This window comes from Oncorhynchus nerka, linkage group LG2 (assembly GCF_034236695.1).
Source record: "Oncorhynchus nerka isolate Pitt River linkage group LG2, Oner_Uvic_2.0, whole genome shotgun sequence".
In the NCBI taxonomy this organism is placed as follows: domain Eukaryota; kingdom Metazoa; phylum Chordata; class Actinopteri; order Salmoniformes; family Salmonidae; genus Oncorhynchus; species Oncorhynchus nerka.
The window spans coordinates 72,055,036-72,075,845 of NC_088397.1; the positions used below are offsets into that span (position 1 = coordinate 72,055,036).

The 20,810-nt window shown below is 40.1% G+C and overlaps 1 protein-coding gene across 1 annotated transcript in view; it reads right to left on the reverse strand.

Moving 5' to 3' along the window:
• The window catches only part of LOC115141807 (paxillin), a 61,515-nt gene extending 40,874 nt beyond the window's left edge, over positions 1 to 20,641 (reverse strand). Inside the window, exon 1 of the mRNA XM_029681020.2 lies at positions 20,416 to 20,641. Within this exon, the coding sequence (XP_029536880.1) occupies positions 20,416 to 20,428 (13 nt within the window). The 5' untranslated portion in view covers positions 20,429 to 20,641. The remainder of the gene's footprint in view (positions 1 to 20,415) is intronic.
• Between the last annotated feature and the right edge of the window lie 169 nt (positions 20,642 to 20,810).

Genomic DNA, 20,810 nt, shown 5'->3' on the forward strand with positions numbered 1-20,810 from the left:
ACCGGTATGCCATCAAGCCCTGGGGGTTTTCCAGACTGAAAAGGATTTAATTGCCTCAAAGTTACTCTGTAATTTGGCCTTCGTACCTGATCTTTCTGTACATTTGTTAATTTTCCATTTTTTATATTATTTGGAAAGAATTCCTTACCGTAATCTTCATTCAGTGGGAGAGGATGAGACGGAAAAGAGAGCATCTGCCTAAAATAATTTGCTTCCCTTTTAAAATATAATTCGGAGAATCATAGATGGCTCCGTCTTCAGTAACGAGTTTCTGCAAATTCTTTTTGTTAGCTTTCCTGTATTGGAGTTTCAGGAAGAATTTTGTGAATTGTTCTCCATATTCCATCCAGTTTGCTTTATTTTTGTAATAGATTCTTGAAGTTCAAGTTCTTTTTGTTTAACATCTAATTTATTTTGTATCTCTGTAGTATCGTTTTGATTGCTATCTATCTGTACTATTAGTTCATGAATTTCCCTTGTTAGTCTCGTCTCTTTAGCCAGAAACTGCTTTTTTATTATTGATGAATATTTAATAACTCCTGGAGGTAGATTTAAAGGTATCCCAAACAATAAGGGGATTTGCTGAACCTATATTATACTGGAAAGATTAAGTTATAAATTATTTTGTCTTATCTTTAACTAAGTTGTCCTCCAGTAAACTTTGATTAAATTCCAATATCCCCATCCATGTGAAAATGTATAAGAGTTATGTGAAGGACAATTAGATGATGATGCAATCGCATTCTGTCTCCTATTGAAACTTTTTTAACCTTTGATGCAAGAGAGAAAGAGACAAGAAAGTAGTCAAGACGACTAGCTTGATTAAGTCTCATCCATGTATATCTCACTAGGTCGGGTTTTTTTTAGTCTCCAAATATCCACTATTTCTGATGTCCATAATATTTGTGATTTCCTTAAGGGCACAGTGATGATAGTTTGTAGAGTGATTTACTTTACGGTCCATTGAGGTACTTAACACTGTGTTATAGTTTCCTACCACAATGATTAGACCATTTGTTGCCTGTAAGTTCATTAAATTGGTATAAATGTTTGAAGAAGTGTGGATCATCCTGATTTGGACCATATAGATTAAATGAGCCAAATGTCTTTTTCGTCCACTGTCATATTCTAAAGGATCCACCTTCCTTGTGAATCATTCCTGATTATTTGCACATTCAGATCAACATTTTTTGTTCATTAATATCATCACACCCTTAGAGTTCCTTTGTCCATGACAGAAAATTATTTCACCACCCCATTCCTTTTTCTACACAACTTCCTCTAAGGATTTAGTGAGTTTCCTGTAAAAAGTATGTTATATTCCTTTTAGCCATGTAAAGACTGATCTTTTTTTATAATCTGCCAAACAAGTATTACTAGCTATACTTATTTCACCCCTTACCATAACTAGATACTATTCTCAGGCTAAATTGACCATAATTAGTGCTTGTAAAGTTACTGCCATCAGAGGTAGAGCTTTCAAATGTCAGATATTTGGAATTCAAGAAATAGGTTCTAGCAATATTTTTTTTATTCCCTTGCCTGTTTGCCTGTGAGCCAATGCCACAGATGTTAGAAAATTGAGACAAATGATGTGTGTAGGTTGATGTGTATGATATTGGATATGATATAATGTGTGTGTATGATGTCTGTATAAGAGTAAGACTATAATGTGTGATGTCCAAATAAATAATAACTGCCAATTTGCATGTTTGAGTGTCTGTGTGTATAGCCTTAATATTCATAATTGTAATCAATATCGTATCACCATCATAGGTGCATCATAATTACCTTTAACATCATTGAAACACACATCCCAGCATTTCCATAGCAATTGACGTTTCATATGATCATGAAAGAGACCTTGCATTACTATTGAGACGGCTTCACTACAGTACAAATGTATCCCGTACAATATGTTATTATTGCCCAATGTCCCCATTTCGATTTCTTCCCCTTGCTTGTTGTAAACATATATAAACTTCTAGACAAATACATAAAAAAAGATAGAGAAACACATTAAATTCTAAAACAGTTCGACAATAGAGAGGGAGAAGAGAAAAGAGAGAAAGAGTGTCAGAAGAGCGAGATCAGGTGTGTGTGTATGTATGTATGTATGTATGTATGTATGTACAAGTCCGAATGTGTAAGCAAGCATGTAGTTGAGTACGTGTGTGTTCATATCCACTTCATAATATTCACATCATGTTGCAAACAACAACGTAAGCAATAAAAACATCTCAATTAATGACGCACCAGAAAAGCCCTGAGTCGTATTTATAAGGGCACACCGTAGCAAAACGTTTTGCAATGGAAACCAAGTAATCGGTATTTCTCATTGAACGCTAGTTCCGGTAGTCCCTCCCTGTTGAAGTTTGTTTTCTTCTGTTTGGTGCCTAAAGAATACCACACCGGTCAAAAATTCTCTGAGATGTTGAACCAACCCTAAAAAGTGATCAAATATTACTGCACAGGGGGAGACCCACTTACATTCTCTCTATCCTACTCTCAATCCACACATCTACAATGGTCACGATGAGCAAGAGGCTTTACGGTTTCAGTGAGCACTTGACTACACCTAAACTGATACTGATTCTTGGGGAGTGCTGCTGACCAGACCACTGACCAACCAGAGGCTGATGTTTGTGTCTGCCTGGGCTCTGAACGGTTCTGTCTCTGTTCTGGAAGCCAATATGGGTCACGGGGTCCAGGACAAGCCAGTCTTTGTCCCCCTCCACTTGGACACAATGTGAGGGGGAGGAGGGGGGCGGCCCCTGGAACACCATGAAGCTCCAACAAACATTCCACTGGGCCACATCATAGTCTGGAAAACAATCAGTCTGTTTAAGTGTCAGAGAGAGAGAGAGAATTAGAGAAGGAGAGTGGGGGAGGGAAAGGGTTCAGTATGAGGAAAGGGGATAGGGCAGGAGGCTTCTATTAAGTACTAGTTGGCCTGGAAACCTGTTTACATAAAAAAAAGTGCCATCTCCTGCAGCAATGGGCTATAATTCCAATCCGTAATCAGCATTGTCAGAGGAGCCAACTGGACATAGGGTCTGGATTGGTCCATCTCTCCTTATACGTGGATCAGGCGTGTGCATGTTCATCTACAGGCCATAATCTCCATTTATGTATGTACAGTAGAATAATAGTGAAGACATAAAAACTATGAAATAACATATGGAATAATGTAGTAAAAAAATAATTGAACATAAACATATGTTATATTTGATTCTTCAAAGTAACCACCCTTTGCACACTCAACCAGCTTCATGAGGTAGTCACCTGGAATGCATTTCAATTAACAGGTGTGCCTTGTTAAGTCTTTTGGGATAGGGGGCAGCATTTTCACTTTTGGATGAATAGCGTGCCCAGAGTGAACTGCTTCCTACTCTGCCCCAGATACTAATATATGCATATTATTATTAGTATTGGATAGAAAACTCTGAAGTTTCTAAAACTGTTTGAATGATGTCTGAGTATAACAGAAGTCATATGGCAGGTGAAAACATGAGAAAAATCCAACCAGGAAGTGGGAAATCTGAGGTTTGTAGTTTTTCAAAGCTTGGCCTACCAAATACAGTGTCTATGGAGTCAAGTTGCACTTTCTACGGCTTCCACTAGATGTCAACAGTCTTTAGAAACTTGAATGAGGATTCTACTATAAAGGAGGGGCTCATGAGACCTGTTTGAGTCAGTGGTCTGGCAGAGTGTCTCAGGCTCGTGATGCGCGCTCCTGACAGAGTTAGCTCTCGTTCCATGGCTTTTCTTCAGGCATAGGAATTCTCCGGTTGGAACATTATTGATGTTTTATGTTAAAAACATTCGAAAGATTTATTCCATACATCGTTTGACTTGTTTCTACGACCTGTAACGGAACTGAGCTTTTGTCTGGACGAAGTGCTCGCGCCTCATGAAGATGGATTACTGGGCTGAACACGCTAACAAAAAGTGGCTATTTGGACATAAATGATGGAATTTATGGAACAAAGTAATTTATTGTCGAACTGGGATTCCTGTTATTTCTAACTTCTGTTGACTCCAAAATGGCAGATTTTTCTCTGGCTGGATTGGGCTCTGAGCGCCGTTCTCAGATTATGCTTTTTCCGTAAAGTTTTTTTGAAATCTGACACAGCGGTTGCATTAAGGAGAAGTCCATCTTTAATTCTATGAATAACACTTGTATCTTTTATCAATGTTTATTATGAGTATTTCTGCAAAATCATCGGATGTTTTGGAATCAAAACATTACTGCACGTAACGCGCCAATGTAAACTGAGATTTTTGGATATAAATATGCACATTATCGAACAAAACATAAATTTATTGTGTAACATGTCCTATGAGTGTCATCTGATGAAGATCAAAGGTTAGTGATTAATTTAATCTATTTCTGCTTTTTGTGACTCCTATCTTTGGCTGGAAAAATGGCTGTGTTTTTTTTGACTTGGCGGTGATCTAACAATCATATGTTGTGCTTTCGCTGTAAAGCATTTTTTTTTAAATCGGACACGATGGGTAGATAAACAACTTGTTAATCTTTAATTTGCTGTATTGGACTTAATGTATGAAAGGTACATATTTCTAAAATATGAGAGGTTAAAAAGTTAATTTGTGGAATTTCTTTCCTTCTTAATGCGTTTGAGCCAATCAGTTGTGCTGTGACAAGGTAGGGGTGGTATAGTTTTGTACTTTTTTGGTCAAGCCACCACTTATTACAGTAGCTGCATGTTTAATACAGGCCAGTCTTAACTAAAACAATAGCGTTACGTTTGGCAACAATAGCAAGCCTATCAGAGATATCGTGACAAGATCCTGAGGCCCAGAACTGAACCACACACACCAAAGTGTGCAACAGACAGTATACTGTGTACACTCAGTTGTTTTTAAGAAAGTTTAAATTAAATTGTTTAAATCATAGCCTAAGTTTGTGTCCCGGATTCCTGTTTAGTAGCAGTTAGATGCTAGCCATCATGAAAACGGAACAGGCTAACGCTAGCAGTGCTAGCCCACTGGTGTTTTTAAATCCACGGATGGGCACAAACACATCAGGTGTAGTATATTTTTAAACCTGCATATTTAGCTAAATGAAATCCAGGTTAGCAGGCAATATTAACCAGGTGAAAGTGTGTCACTTCTCTTGCGTTCATTGCACGCAGAGTCAGGGTATATGCAACAGTTTGGGCCGCCTGGCTCATTGCAAACTAATTTGCCAGAATTTTACGTAATTATGACATAACATTGAAGGTTGTGCAATGTAACAGCAATATTTAGACTTAGGGATGCCATCCGTTAGTTAAAATACGTAACGGTTCCGTATTTCACTGAAAGAATATTCGAGTTTCCGGATTCGATCATATTAATGACCTAAGGCTTGTATTTCTGTGTGTTATTATGTTATAATTAAGTCGATGATTTGATAAAGCAGTCTGACTGAGCGATGGTAGGCACCAGCAGGATCGTAAAAGCATTCATTCAAACAGCACTTTCGTGCGTTTTGCCAGCAGCTCTTTGCTGTGCGTCAAGCATTGCGCTGTTTATGACTTCAAGCCTATAAACTCCCTAGACTAGGCTGGTGTAACCGATGTGAAATGGCTAGCTAGTTAGCAGGGTGCACGCTAATAGCGTTTCAAATGTCACGGAGTAGTTGTTTCCCTTGCTCTGCATGGGTAACGCTGCTTCGAGGGTGGCTGTTGTCAATGTGTTCCTGGTTCGAGCCCAGGTAGCGGCAAGGAGAGGGATGGAAGGCTATACTGTTACACTGGCAATACTAAAGTGCCTATAAGAACATCCAATAGTCAAAGGTATAGTCAAATACAAATCATAGAGAGAGAAATGGTCCTATAATAATTACAACCTAAAACTTCTTACCTTGGAATATTGAAGACTCATGTTAAAAAGGAACCACCAGCTTTCATATGTTCTCATGTTCTGAGCAAGGAACTTAAACTTTAGCTTTCTTACATGGCACATATTGCACAGAAATACAGTGTAGATATTCTTAATGTTGTAATTGACTATTGTAGCTTGAAAAGGCAGATTTTTTATGGAATATCTACATAGGTCCACTATCAGCAACCATCACTCCTGTGTTCCAAAGGCACGCTGTGTTAGGCTAATTGATCATTAAAAAACCATTTTTCAATTATGTTAGCACAATTGAAAATTATGTTAGCACAATTGAAAACTGTTGTCCTGATTTGAGAAGCAATAAAACTGGTCTTCTTTAGTCTAGTTGAGTATCTGGGGCATCAGCATTTGTGGGTTTGATTACAGGCTCAAAATGGCCAGAAACAAAGACTTTCTTCTGAAACTGGTCAGTCTATTCTTGTTCTGAGAAATGAAGGCTATTCCATACGAGAAATTGCCAAGAAACTGAAGATCTCGTACAAACGCTGTGTACTACTCCCTTCATGGAACAGCGCAAACTGGCTCTAACCATTATAGAAAGAGGAGTGGGAGGCCCCGGTGCACAACAGTGAAGAGGCAACTCCGGGATGCTGGCCTTCTAGGCAGAGTTGCAAAGAAAAAGCCATACCTCAGACTGGCCAATAAAAATAAAAGATTAAGATGGGCAAAAGAAGACATTTGACAGAGGCACTCTTATCTAGAAGGCCAGCAGATTACGTCGCAATCCACGAGGAGACTGCGTGGCAGGCTGACCACCTGTTATGTGAGTGTAGCATCAAAAAGGACCTTGTGGCTGGAAGGAGACAAGGTAAATTGGCTCCTTGCAACATATTTTCATACAACCACACCACAAAATATATATCTTTGCTTATATTTAGCAGAGTTACCTTATCCTATGGATATCCACACAGTTATCAAAACTGGCAAGGTGGTGTAAGCCTACACAAAACACAGACTTTATTTGAAGTGAATCTAAAAAAATATCCAATGGAATAAATGAAGGAACTGCTTTTCAGATTTTGCTGAAAGGTGTCATGGGAATTATGACTCCCACTTTGGTAGTCAATTCTTACCATGCCCATTTACTAAAATGGGATTTCCTGCATATAGAAATTAGTTTTTGTTTTCAACATTCATCACAGGTAACATAAATTCTTGTTTTTTTATTCAAACAGTTGAGTACGTGTCTCCTAAGCAGACACTTCAGTATCCTTGTCACTTCAGAGTGCTGTGTGTGTACACAATTATAGTAATTTTACAGATGGCAGAGAAAAGCAGAGCACCAGTGTGGGACTATTACATTGAATTGGCACCAAGGAAAGCGTGGGGTCTTATTTGTGATAAAGATGTAAGCATGGGGTCAAATACCACCAACCTATGGAATCCCCTTAAGAACACTGACCTAAAAGCCCATAAGGAACCAATGAAGAAAAAAAGCAAACGCAAAATCTTCAAGGAAAAAGACGTTGTAGGCTACAATCTTAAAACGTTTTAATAAAAACATGGCAGGACAAAGATCCAAGAAGATGGACGAAGCAGTTATTGAGATGATTGCCATAGCAGCGGATTACTCTTGCTGAACCCCAGTACAGGATCAATGATGAACAATTCCATCACACAGAAATGCTAGATAAAACAAAGTTGTGAGTTGTGATGAAAGTGAATAATCTGTTAGCACCAGTGAATGCTCCACACATGGCATTCACATCTGACTACTGGTCAGTCCCTGATGAGCCTTACTGGACATTTAATTGACAATGTCTAGACTAGAAAGCATGTTGTGCTGAATGTCAAGATTATGACTGGCTCACACACAGGAAACTACAGAGAGATGTTTTGGACCATGTTGGAATACTGGGAAATCCACACAGAACGTGTAGTGCTGGTCCTCAGGGACAGTGGGGGCAAACATGGTGAAAGGTAGGAGACTGTCGGACTTCAGCTACAGTGCACACACCCTACAGCTTTTAATCAATGATGGACTATCCAGTCAGAGAGCTGTGCTAGATATTATTGCCATGTTGAAGAGCTTTGCAACTCATTCTGTACTGGCCAAACAGAGTCTGGGGGCCATTCGGGAGGAGCTTGGCCTTCCAAAACACAGCATCAACCAAGCAGTTCAAACACAACACTACTACATATGTTGCAGAGGATGTTTGAACAGAGGCATGCACTGAATGTGTATGCAGGTGAATACGGACACATCAGCAGTTTGTCTGCTACACAGTGGGACGTAGTCTCTTTCCTAATTGAGACTCTCGCACCTATGGAGGAGGTGACAGTGGAGATGAGCCACTCCAATGCCACAGCCGCATGCATCATCCCCAGTGTGTCGGTGCTGAAGCTGATGCTGCAGCAGGTGGGTTCTTCCACTCAAGGCATCAAAACTTTACGGAACACCACGTTGGACAGTCTGACAAGGCAGTTCTCGGAGGCCGAGAAGACAAAGTGCCTGGTGCTGGCAACTGTCCTGGATCCACGTCACAAGAGCTATGCCGTCACCTCAGGGACAGCACTAGGGAAAGCAAAAGAGTGGCTGAAGGAGGAATTTGACCTAAGGAATCCAAATCCCAGAGCCACAGCAGAAGGGACTAGTGAAGGAGGACCCAGATCCAGATAGAAAGGGGCAAAGAGTCCAGGTAGACAGCCTCTACGCTAGAATCCTTGGAAGCCAAGAGGGCAGGGATAAAGTCCAGCGCAGAGTTGGAGCGTTACCTCACAGAGCCTGTCATTGACAGAAAGAGTGGCTTGCCTTTGAAGTGGTGGAAGGAGAATGAGGACAGACTTCAATTACTCGCTACACTGGCAAAGAAGTTTCTGTCCCCCACCTTCTTCGGTCCCAAGCGAGAGAGTGTTCAGTGAGGTGGGGATGATTTATGATAAGCGGAGGAGCAGACTGACAGGGGAACATGCAGACAAGCTCGGTTTTCTGCTTTACAACTTCTTAACTGGGAATATTGAAGACTCGTTAAAAAGCTAGCTTTTTTACATGGCGCTTTCACTTTCTCCAACACTGTTTTTGCATTATTTAAACCAAATTGAATGTTTAATTATTTATGAGACTAAATTGATTTGATGTATTTAGTGTTAACTCAGTATTGTTGTAATTGTCGTTACAAATATAGACATATATAAAATAAATTTAGGTCCTCCAATACTCTATTGGTGTTGAAAAATCATAGAATCGCTCGACCTCTAGTTGTAACGTTAACCATTTTGGTTACCTCGAGGCAGCCCACACTCATTGAATATGGAACAATAACAAGTAAAACCTCTCGTGCATGACTTCATTACTGAGCGCAAAGTTGATTGCATGTTCTCACTGAAACATCGCTGTCAGACTGTAGTGCCGCTCCTATTGAAGTCTCCCCGCGGACTACAGCTTATCATACACAATCAGAAAAGGGAAAGAAACAGACAGCCTGTTTTTACTAATGCTCTCAGCTGTAAGGACATTTCATTTTGTGACTTGTGTTTTGAGCATCCTGCTATACTGTTTAAATATAAGCCACCAGTACTGGCCATAACCCTGTATAGGCCACCAATGCACTGCCCCACTTTATTTACCAATTTATCTCAACTATTGTCCTTAAGGACTATGATAAAATCATTGTGTTGGACGATTTTAATATTCATGTTGACAAAAGCAACTGACTCTTAGGCCATTGAATTTATGAATCTTTTGAGCTCTATGAGACTTTATCTAACATGTTACTGAGCCCACCCATAACAGCAGCTATACTCTAGACCTGGTTATTAGTAAGGGGCTTTCTATGGACCTATCCTCTATTGTTGATTTTGCTTTATCTGATCACCACGGTGTATTTTTTACTACATTGTTGCCCATAGAACAGGGTAATACTGAACGCAGTAAGAAACGCCATCTTACCTCTGAAGTTGTCACAGATCGAGTGTATGAACAATACTTCACCTATTCTGCCTTCATGGTGATTCAGTTGAACTTTTATTGCAAATTAAGGGAAATCATTGATGCCGTAGCTCCAGTAAAGTAGAAAAAGGTCACATCTAAAACAGAGAGCCCCTTGGATGAGTAAGGAAACTAATCAATTAAAGAGAAAGTGCAGAAAGGCAGAGCGGAAGTGGAGAAAGTCAAAGTTGCAGGTCCATTATGATATTCTGAGAGAGCAACATGGCATTTATATTAAGGAAATAAGAAATGCCAGATTGTCCCATTTTTCTAACTTGATCACTATTAAATCAGAATAATGAGTGCTCTTCGACCATTGATGGCCTGATAAATCCTACCCCCCCCCCAAACCTGTGTGAACGGTCCTCCACATCTAAACGTAATTAATTGTGGCATATTTCAGAGAAGATAACCAACATTAGGCTGGGTATCAGTCAAGCACGACCCTATGAGAAGTTTGATGTGCGCTTGCCTACTACGCAAAGGCACTATGGATTTATTTCCCCTGGTTGACACAGACATGCTCAGGAAAGTGACATCAGAACTTAAGCAATCTACCTGCCTTCGATCCTATCCCCACCACCTTCAAAACAGTTTTTAATTGCATATCTGAAGACGTGTAAGCCATTTTTAAATCACTCCATTCCTAAGAAAACATACTTGATTTTAAGTGCCAACTGTATATAAAAAAAAATCCAGACCTGGTTTTCATGCCCACCACAGCAGACACAGCTTTAGTTAAAGTGGTAAATGATCGTACAGCCAACACAGACGCCAAACATCTCTGTCCTTGTACGCTTAGATTTAAGTGCTGCAATTGACTCGGTTGACCATGATTTCCTTCTGGACAGGTGGGATGGCTTCTCCGGTCTAGGACCTATGGAACTGGGTCGAGAGTTGAATCACCCTTGGTGAACAGAACTCAGAGAAAATACATATCACATGTGGCGTTCCACAAGGTTTGATTTGGGGTCCAATACTGTTCAGTTTATATTCTACCACTTGGCAGCGTTATCAGAAAGCATAGCATTGATTTCTTTCACTGCTTTATTGGTTTATTCTTTCAGTGAGAATTTCTTTCAATGAAATACGGAACTGTTACGTATTTTATCGAACGGGTGGCAACCCTAAGTCTAAATATTGTTGTTATATTGCACAACCGTCAATGTTATGTCATAATTATGTAAAATTCTGGCAAATTAATGATCGTCTTTGTTAGGAAGAAATGGTCTTCACACAGTTTGCAACGAGCCAGGCGACCCAAACTGCTGCATATACCCTGACTCTGCTTACACTAAATGCAAGAGAAGTGACAATTTCAGGCACCGCATTGATTATATGCAACACAGGACAAGCTAGTTAATCTTAACATAATCACTAGTTATTTTATAAACAAAAGTTAGTTTAATGCTATCTAGCAACTTACCATGGCTCCTTGCTGCCTGTACTCGCGTAACAGTTGGTCAGCCTGCCACGCAGTCTCCTCGTGGATTGCAATATAAATCGGCGTCCAAAAACGATGTTTACGATTGAAATCGGCCCTAATTAAAAATCGGTCATTTTGATTTATCGGTCGACCTCTATCATATTCAGCTACATTCTATATAATCAATACTTGGCACACACTTGGTAAGTTAGTGGTTAGAGCGTTGGGCCAGCAACGGAAATGTTGCTCAATCGAATCCCCGAGCTGACAAGGTAAAAATATGTCTTCATGCCCCTGAGCAAGGCAGTTAACCCATAGTTCCCCGGGCGCCGAAGACGTGGATGTCGATTGTGGCAGGTCCGCGCACATCTGATTCAGAGGGATTTGGTTAAATGTGGAAGACATTTCAGTTGTACAACTGACTAGGTATCCCCTTTCCCCACAGCGGTCCCCTGATGGTGAGTATTAGAACCAGATGACAGGAGGAGTCTATGCATGTCAGTTCTTGTTTGGGGATAACTTACCTCACCCAGCCCACTCCTTCCTGTGCACCAACAGCACTTCAAACGAACTGGCCTGTTTTAGCTTTTGATAAAAAGGCATACAGAGCATCACCCAACACTAATGAGCTGAGCGGACAGGAGTATACTAACGAGCCAGAGCAGATTTCACTCACAATACATTTTTCTAGCAACCAAGCAGAAACAGATTGGTACATTTTACCCTCCGTTTTCTGCACACAAACTTAGCAGGAGGTATTTTAATTTCCATGTCTTGTTGGTGCATGCCTAGCCAATGGGAGCTGGGCTAGCTGCCTCTGATGTAGGCTGTATCTTGGAAGTAGAGAGAAGAGGGATACTTGTTAGGGCCCTCTGTAAAAATCACATTCCTTAGGCACACAGAGCATCAACAATATATAATGATGGCATCACACATTGTGACCTGCATGATCGGATTCTGCAGTGAATCCACAGAATATGCGTCCCAAATGGCTTCCTGTCCGCTATATAGTGCACTTTGGGATGCACATACAGACACATCCCTGGTCATTGGGATTGGCATCTCCAGGACAGAAGAGTCAGAAGAGAAAGGAACCAGCAACAATCACATCTGGTCAGGCCTTCAGCTGTTAACAGGACTGAGCCCACAGCTTCCTGTGAGGTGTACCACAGGAATCCTGCAGAAGTTGAGGTTGGGTTAGTGGTAGGTGCACAGCTGTAGAGCTAGGCTATAGTCCTAGCAGTGCATGAGAGCACATATGTGCTTTCTTTAAAGGCACAATCTGAAGTTTAATTTCTGCTAAAAGGTATTGATTGGCAAAGCAGAATGGGGGGGGGGGGGGGGGGGTCTTTGAGTGTATTGTGTGCACTTAGTAAATCTCTGTGCGCATTGGTTGTTTGTAGATTTTATCCCGTGGTCATAGGCCTAGATATTTGAGATTGTAAGTGTATGTCACAGTGCACTCACTGCTCTGGTGGTCCCAATGCTGTGGTATGTGGATAAACTGGTTTAGAAGACCTGTATAACAGAGGAAACTAGTCCAGAATAAATTGAAGTGGTCTGGTGCATTTTTGCCTTTCACATCCACTCACTAACAAGTCAGCAAACACATTTAAAAGAGGAGTAGGATGTGTTCGAATGTGCTAGTGCTAGAAGACAACTTGAAATCGGCCATGCCGATTAAATCGGTCTTCATAACAAACACCGATTACATTGCAATCCACGAGGAAACTGTGTGGCAGGCTGACCACCGGTTACGTGAGTGCAGCGACAAAAGGACCTTGTGGCGGCAAGGAGCCAAGGTAAGTTGCTAGCTAGCATTAAACTTATCTTTTAAAAAACAATCAATCTTCACAATCACTAGTTAACTACACGTGGTAGATGATATTACTAGCTTAACTAGCTTGTCCTGCGTTGCATATAATCAATGCGGTGCCTGTTAATTTATCATCGAGTCACAGCCTACTTCGCCAAAAGGGTGATGATTTAACAAAAGCACAATCTTTGCACGAATGTACCTAACCATAAACATCAATGTCTTTCTTAAAACCAATACACAGAAATATATATTTTTATTTAAACCTGCATATTTAGTTAAAATAAATTCATGTTAGCAGGCAATATTAACTAGGGAAATGGTCACTTCTATTGCGTTCAGTGAAAGCAGATTTTGGGTATATGCAATAGTTTGGGCCGCCTGGCTCGTTGCGAACTGCTTTTCTTCCTAACAAAGACCGTAATTAATTTGCCCGAATTTTACATAATTAGAACATTGAAGGTTGTGCAATGTAACAGCAATATTTAGATTTATGGTTGCCCCCGGTTCGACAAAATACGGAACGGTTCTATATTTCACTGACAGAATAAATGTTTCGTTTTCAAAATGATAGTTTCCAGATTTGACCATATTAAATGACATAAGGATCGTATTTCTGTGTTTCTTATAATTAAGTCTATGATTTGATAGAGCAGTCTGAGCGGTGGTAGGCAGCAGCAGGCTCGTAAGCATTCATTCAAACAGCACTTTACTGCATTTGCCAGCAGCTCTTAGCAATGCTTGATTCACACCACTGTTCATGACTTCAAGCCAACTTCAAACATCTGCTATCTGAGCAGCTAACCGATCGCTGCAGCTGTACATAATCTATTGGTAAACAGCCCACCCATTTTCACCTACCTCATTCCCACAGTTTTTATTTATTTACCTTTCTGCTCTTTTGCACACCAATATCTCTACCTGTACATGATCATATGATCATTTATCATTCCAGTGTTAATCTGCAATATTGTAATTATTCGCCTACCTCATGCCTTTTGCACACATTGTATATAGACTCCCCTTTTTTTTCCTAATGTGTTATTGACCTGTTAATTGTGTACTCCATGTGTAACTCTGTGTTGTCTGTTCACACTGCTATGCTTTATCTTGGCCAGGTCGCAGTTGCAAATGAGAACTTGTTCTCAACTAGCCTACCTGGTTAAATAAAGGTGAAATAAAAAAAAGCCTTTCAACTCCTGAGATTAGGCTGGCAATACTAAAGTACCTATAAGAACATCCAATAGTCAAAGGTATATGAAATACAACATGGTATAGAGAGAAATAGTCGACGTGTCATAATTCCTATAATAACTACAACCTAAAACTTCTTAACTGGGAATATTGAACCACCAGCTTTCATATATTCTGAGCAAGGAACTTAAATGTTAGCTTTTTTACATGGCACATATTGCACTTTTACTTTCTTCTCCAACACTGTTTTTGCATTATTTAAACAAAATTGAACATGTTTCATTATTTATTTGAGAATAAATAGATGTTATTTATATATTAAGTTAAAATAAAAGTGTTAATTCAGTATGGTTGCAATTGTCATTATAGCAAATATATAAAATCGGCTTCTGCTTTTTTTGGTCCTCTAATAAATCAGTATCAGCTTCGAAAAACCGGTCAACCTCTACTTAGTGCACACTCATCCTCCTGTGTTTGTGTGTTTATGCCAAGCCTGGGTCAGGGCTGTGTGGGGTGAGTGCCCGAAATAGACAGTCTCTCTCTCACATGCTTTATGGACTCTGAGCACTACCTCAGCACAGAGAATGAACTTGCTGAATACAAATAAAAATAAGTTTATCCTATAGGAGACACTGATGGAGCTACCCTCTGTCTATCAAATAAATACCTCGACCTACCTAAGCTAAACCTTCCCAGTAAACGCTTTACCAGTCCTTTTTCAATGAAATAACTGAGTAATTAATAAATAATTTTTGGTCCTCAACTCTAATTCGATCATGAGATGAACTAGGACTCAGTAAAAAAGCAAGAGCTAAAAAAAAGTGAATTAAATTGTTATTTTATGAAAGGGGCAGTACAAAGTATAGTTTAACTTCCTTCTTTTCTCTGAGATGGGTTGGGTCTCACCTCCTACACCATGAAAACATTTACATCCCCTCACCGCATGTTATAAGGCCACACTGGATTGTGCAACTCTCCTTTTTGAGGGAGGACTTTAACCTTTCTAGGGCAGGTGTTCTGCTAGCGGAACCCCTCAACAACATTCCGCTGAAAAGGCACACAAAATTTTAAAAAAAAGAAATTGAAATATGTAACTTTCACACATTAACAAGTCCAATACAGCAAATTAAAGAAACTTCTTGTTAATCTACCCATCGTGTCCGATTTAAAAAATGCTTCACAGCGAAAGCACAACATATGTTAGATCACCGCCAAGTCAAAAAAACACAGCCATTTTTCCAGGCAAAGATAGGAGTCACAAAAAGCAGAAATAGATCAAATGAATCACTAACCTTTGATAATCATCAGATGACACTCATAGCACATCATGTCACACAATACATGTATGTTTTGTTCGATAATGTGCATATTTATATCCGAAAAGCTCAGTTTACATTGGCGCCTTACGTGCAGTAATGTTTTGATTCCAAAACATCCAGTGATTTTGCAGAAATACTCATAATAAACATTGATAAAAGATACAAGTGTTATTCATAGAAATAAAGATAGACTTCACCTTAATGCAACCGTTGTGTCAGATTTCAAAAAAAACTTTACGGAAAAAGCATAATCTGAGAACACCGCTCAGAGCCCAAAACCAGTTTCTAAAGACGGTTGACATCTAGTGGAAGCCGTAGGAAGTACAACTTTATCCATAACCCACTGTGTAGTCGGTAGGGCAAGCTTTGAAAAACTACAAACCTCAGATTTCCCACTTCCTGGTTGGATTTCTCTCATGTTTTCACCTGCCATATGACTTCTGTTATACTCAGACATCATTCAAACAGTTTTAGAAACATCAGTGTTTTCTATCCAATACTAATACGCATTATTATCATCTGGGACAGAGTAGGAGGCAGTGCACTCTGGGAACGCTATTCATCCAAAAGTGAAAATGCTGCCCCCTATCCCAAAAAGGTTGGGGAAGCCCTTCAACTATGTAAGTGGAGAAGGTATGTGCATCCTATTTCTTATATATGTAGGGAATAGGGTGCCATTTGGGACGTAACCGGTGTATCCATTAATATTGATGGCGTGTAGTGTGAATCATTCATGGCATGGTTTTCTTTGGACACTAAGGACATTTTGAAGGAAGGAAGATTTCCCTTTGGTCATTTAGAAGGTTGTATGATTGCAACTACACCACTTATGTGGGCGCAGTCGCTTAGGCAAGTTGTAAGAGACACTTTCTCCTCCATTGGAAAATAAACTACCCTTCTCACACTATTGAGCCAAGTGAAACAGAGCCAAGCCACGCTATACCGGGCAGGTCTGGCTATGCATCCAACATAGTTGCTGGAAGCATTCTGGAAAGGAAAATGTGAAAAGAACAGCATGAGCCAGTACGGTTCAGGTTGTCCCCTATAGTGTGAATCAGGCATAAGAGTCAGTAGACCCCATGCTGTTCTTGCGTGTGTCATGTGACCCTGTTTTGCTCAGTCCTCAAAGTGTCAGGGCAGCACTTTTTTTAACATCCAAAATCAGATTACACATTTATAGAAGGTATCTCACACCACATGGCATCTTAAATCAATATCACGAGGCATTCTAATACAGTTAAGTTAAGATGTTATTCTGGTGCATTTTTTACATCCAATTAAGTTGTTTTTTTTCTCCAGATGACTGACTAAATTTTACCTCATGGTTGCCATGTATAACAGACAGACCTAAACACACAATCCCACCCACCCACAAATACGATTTGCCCACTACAATATTGCGTTGTTGAGTGAGTGCGAGTTGGGTGTGCAAAACCTGTAAAGACAATACTGTAGATCGGTACCTTGGACTGTCAAATACCTTAAAACTTGTATATCCTAGTCAGTTTTGAGACTGCGATACAATGAACTGGGAGTGCTTTCTCTAATGACTGGTTGTGGGTACTGATGATCGAAGCTACATGTTCTACACGTACAGTACTACAGCCATTCCATGTTTGCAGCAAACCATAGCATGTAGGCTAGCTATTTTGGGAAGCATGTTTATATCACTATTCATTACTAAGCCCATAATGTTTCTAGCTGACACAGATCTTCTCACATAAACGTAGGCCTGTTCATGTGGAGCAAGGAAATTCCGTGTAAAAGCAGATGAATTCATTTTTTAAGACAACAGATGGTGTCACATTGTGGACAGCACACACAATTAACCCCAGCAGTCCAACTGTGGCTGGAGGGGATGTGACTGACCCGTTAGCAGAATGAATGAACTCCCTACTCATCCGAGGTACATGGACAACATAATTGGCTTAGATCAAATATGACAGGACAGACGAGGGAACCCAGATGCACACACAGTAACAGGTGCACTTGGCAACAACTCCCCAGCTTGCTGCTGTCCTCACTCAACTTATCTGGCAAAACTAAGTTACATATATATTCCAGAAAAAAAAGTCAACATTTAGAGACGATAATGAGAAAAAGAACAAATGGCAGCAAAAAGAGCAGGGGAAGGAACAGATATGTTCAAACCTCAGGCTATAGTGTATGGCTCAAACCAAATGCCCTAACTTATGAAGGAGCAGAGGTGTGCCTGGGGCTACAGATTCTTCATCAACACTGCAACAGTGTTGCTAGATGTGTGTATGGAACGATTTTAGTGCCAACAGATACTGTATTTGAATTCAATATTTATTTTGAAACTGAATTGAATGAATATTGCATTCAGTTTTAAAAATGCAATTTATGCTTAAATTCAATATGGTAAATACTGCATTAATTGTCTGTGTATCAAGCTTCCAAACTAATTTCAAGTTCACCAAAGTTGTATATATTAAACTTCTCAGATGCATTCAGATTTCAAATTTAATTCTCTATATTCAGATTAAAAATTAGAGACCACATCCTGCTTCTTTGCAAGGAATCGTAGCATTTGGTCTATAAGCTATGATAAGCACCCAACTTCCTACTTTTTTAAAATTATTATTGCTACTACTATATTGCTGAAAGCTAAGGATCTCTGGAACATGACCATGCCTTCTGTTCCCCTCTGATGCTCACAGGAGGCGCAGAAGGGAGTGTGGCAAAAACAGTAATTTGGCCCTCTTAGCAATATGCAGTAGTTGAATAGGCGCGTCATAGTTATTCTCTATTGACTGACTGGGTTTCGAACCATGTCTCCTGCATGTCACAAAGACTGTTAGCCCACTTGGCTAAAGCCCATAGGGATGAGATCACAAAGTTAATGTAAAGTACCACTTCTCCCTCATTCAGCTCACGTCGAGCTTCAAACTCAGGACCTTTGCCTCGAAAACCCACATGAACGCCTTCCAGAAGTTTCGCAACCCACTGCACTATTGAAAAAGCCTTTCTTCAATTGAAGAAGCACTTCAGGCTGATGAGTGAGTTTCATTTACCTCCCAGTGACCCCAGAGGTTGAGCTGAGTGAGTAACTTGTCTGAGAACTGAAAAGTTACATTGTCCCACACACAGGAGACTTGGGTTAGAACCCCATCAGTCAAACTGACATCTCCAGGTCTCAGGCAAAATGGTTGCTCATCACATGCATGATCATCAAGCCACCTCGTAGTCCCATAAAGCTCAGCTGGTAGAGCATGGCGCTTGTAATGCCAGGGTTGTGAGTTCGATTCCCATGGGGGACTAGTACGAAAAAAAGCATGAAAATGCACTCACTACTGTAGGTCACTCTGGATAAGTGTGTCTGCTAAAGGACTTAAGTGTAACTGTATAATGTTGCACCCTCATGAAATGGGGTGCACAGATCCTTCTGTCACAGAAAGTGTTGTTGTGCAGAAGGCCTGAGTTCAAATCCAGTCAGCTATATTGGTGCCATGATCTCTAAGTATGATGTTAAAAAGGGGTGAAACGTAACTGAGGTCTGAGAGTTGTTAGTTTCCTGTACTCAGCCCTATGGGCTTTAGCTAAGTGGGCTAGCACAGTCTTGTGACATGCAGGAGACCCGGTTCGCACCAAGTCAGTCACAAGAGAAAGATTAATTAGGGAGTGGAAAAGTGATCCTTAGAAGGGCTATTAAACCATTTCGTAATGGGGACCAAATGGATGTATTCGGCACACTCCCTTCTGTTGTGTCCATAGAGGGGAACTGAAGCCTTCAGTAATGGGGTCATATTTGCTTGTAGCCAAATGTATAGGAAGAAAATAAATTAAACATGCCACATTGGCTTCAGAAACCTGTTTAACACAGATGGTTGTTTAACACATCTGTTCTCCTTTACCTCTCCTGGCTGGCAAAGTACCAGGATGTTGTCTCTGGTTTTGAATCAGAATTTAGAGAACTGCATTTGAAAACAATCTTTGAAGTTTAATATATGAAACTTTGTGGTCAACTTGAAATTATAGTTGGTGAACCTGAGAGACAATGAATGCAATATTTACCATATTGAAAATGAAGACAAATATTGAATATCAGTATTTAATTCAATTTTAAAGCTGAATTAAATATTCATTCAATTCAGTTTCAAATCATGAAATACAAAGTTCAATTTATGAATTCAATGATTCAATTTGTCCATTACAAATTCTAAAATATTACAGTACATTCAAATGCAATATCTAAATACAAATTCAAAAACATTGAATTCAAATAATTTGTTGGCAGTGAAATAGCTCCATAAGTGTGCATGCATGGTCGCGGTCATCAATTTAGTAGCATTTTCCATCAGCAATGTACGCGGCAAAAAGGCTCGAAACAAATTTGCAAATGTCATGAATCAGCTAATTAAAAAGTTGAGCTCAAATCAACAGATCTGGGAGAGGCGGCATCGATTGAATCCCTGCCTGTATTTAGCTGGCTGTGCACACATTGCTAACACTGAACACATGTGTTATTGAAAACAAATGTGGGAGGATTGCAAAGTATCCATGCGTATTGGCTAGCAACTGATTCAACAATAATCACGAATTAGCTCCTTCCTGACGCCAAGGCAAAAAAATCCCGTTTTCAGAACCACAGCGCGCGGCCTCCAACCTGCCGATTCCCACGCTGTGTAGTAGGCTAGCTGGATAATAACTGTCTCTATAACGTTAGCGACATTTGTGGTCATGCACTATAGTTAGCATACCTGATGAACAAGTGCTATGCAGGTAATTTGGTAGTACCAAAAAAGTGGAAACAATTCGAACGCTCTACTGTTAGCTAAGAAATAACACCACGGGAACTTACCTAAATCATCCATGGTGGTAGCAGAAGGAATCGGCGCTACAATATGAACGAACCGGGCCGGTTGTCCTTTGATTCGATTGTCGGTAGCTCTACCTACACTGTGGCTTCTATATAGAAATTCCAGTAATCTGAATGCAGTACAGAAGTTTTCAGTTAGCTGCTTCCCTGCTACACTCAACAATAAAATGCAGTCATGGGGACAAGCAGCTCTCCCCCACCTGGAGCCTTCAAATTTACCAGTAAGAAAAGTCTGGCTGCTGTACTTAAACTTTTAGTTATAGGCTGCCATCTAGCGGAAGTGGGCCAACTAGGTATGTTTAGATTAAATCAACAATGTGGGATTTGTTTTTCAGTGAAATGAAAGACCCCACCACTTGTTTTGAGGTCTTTATTTG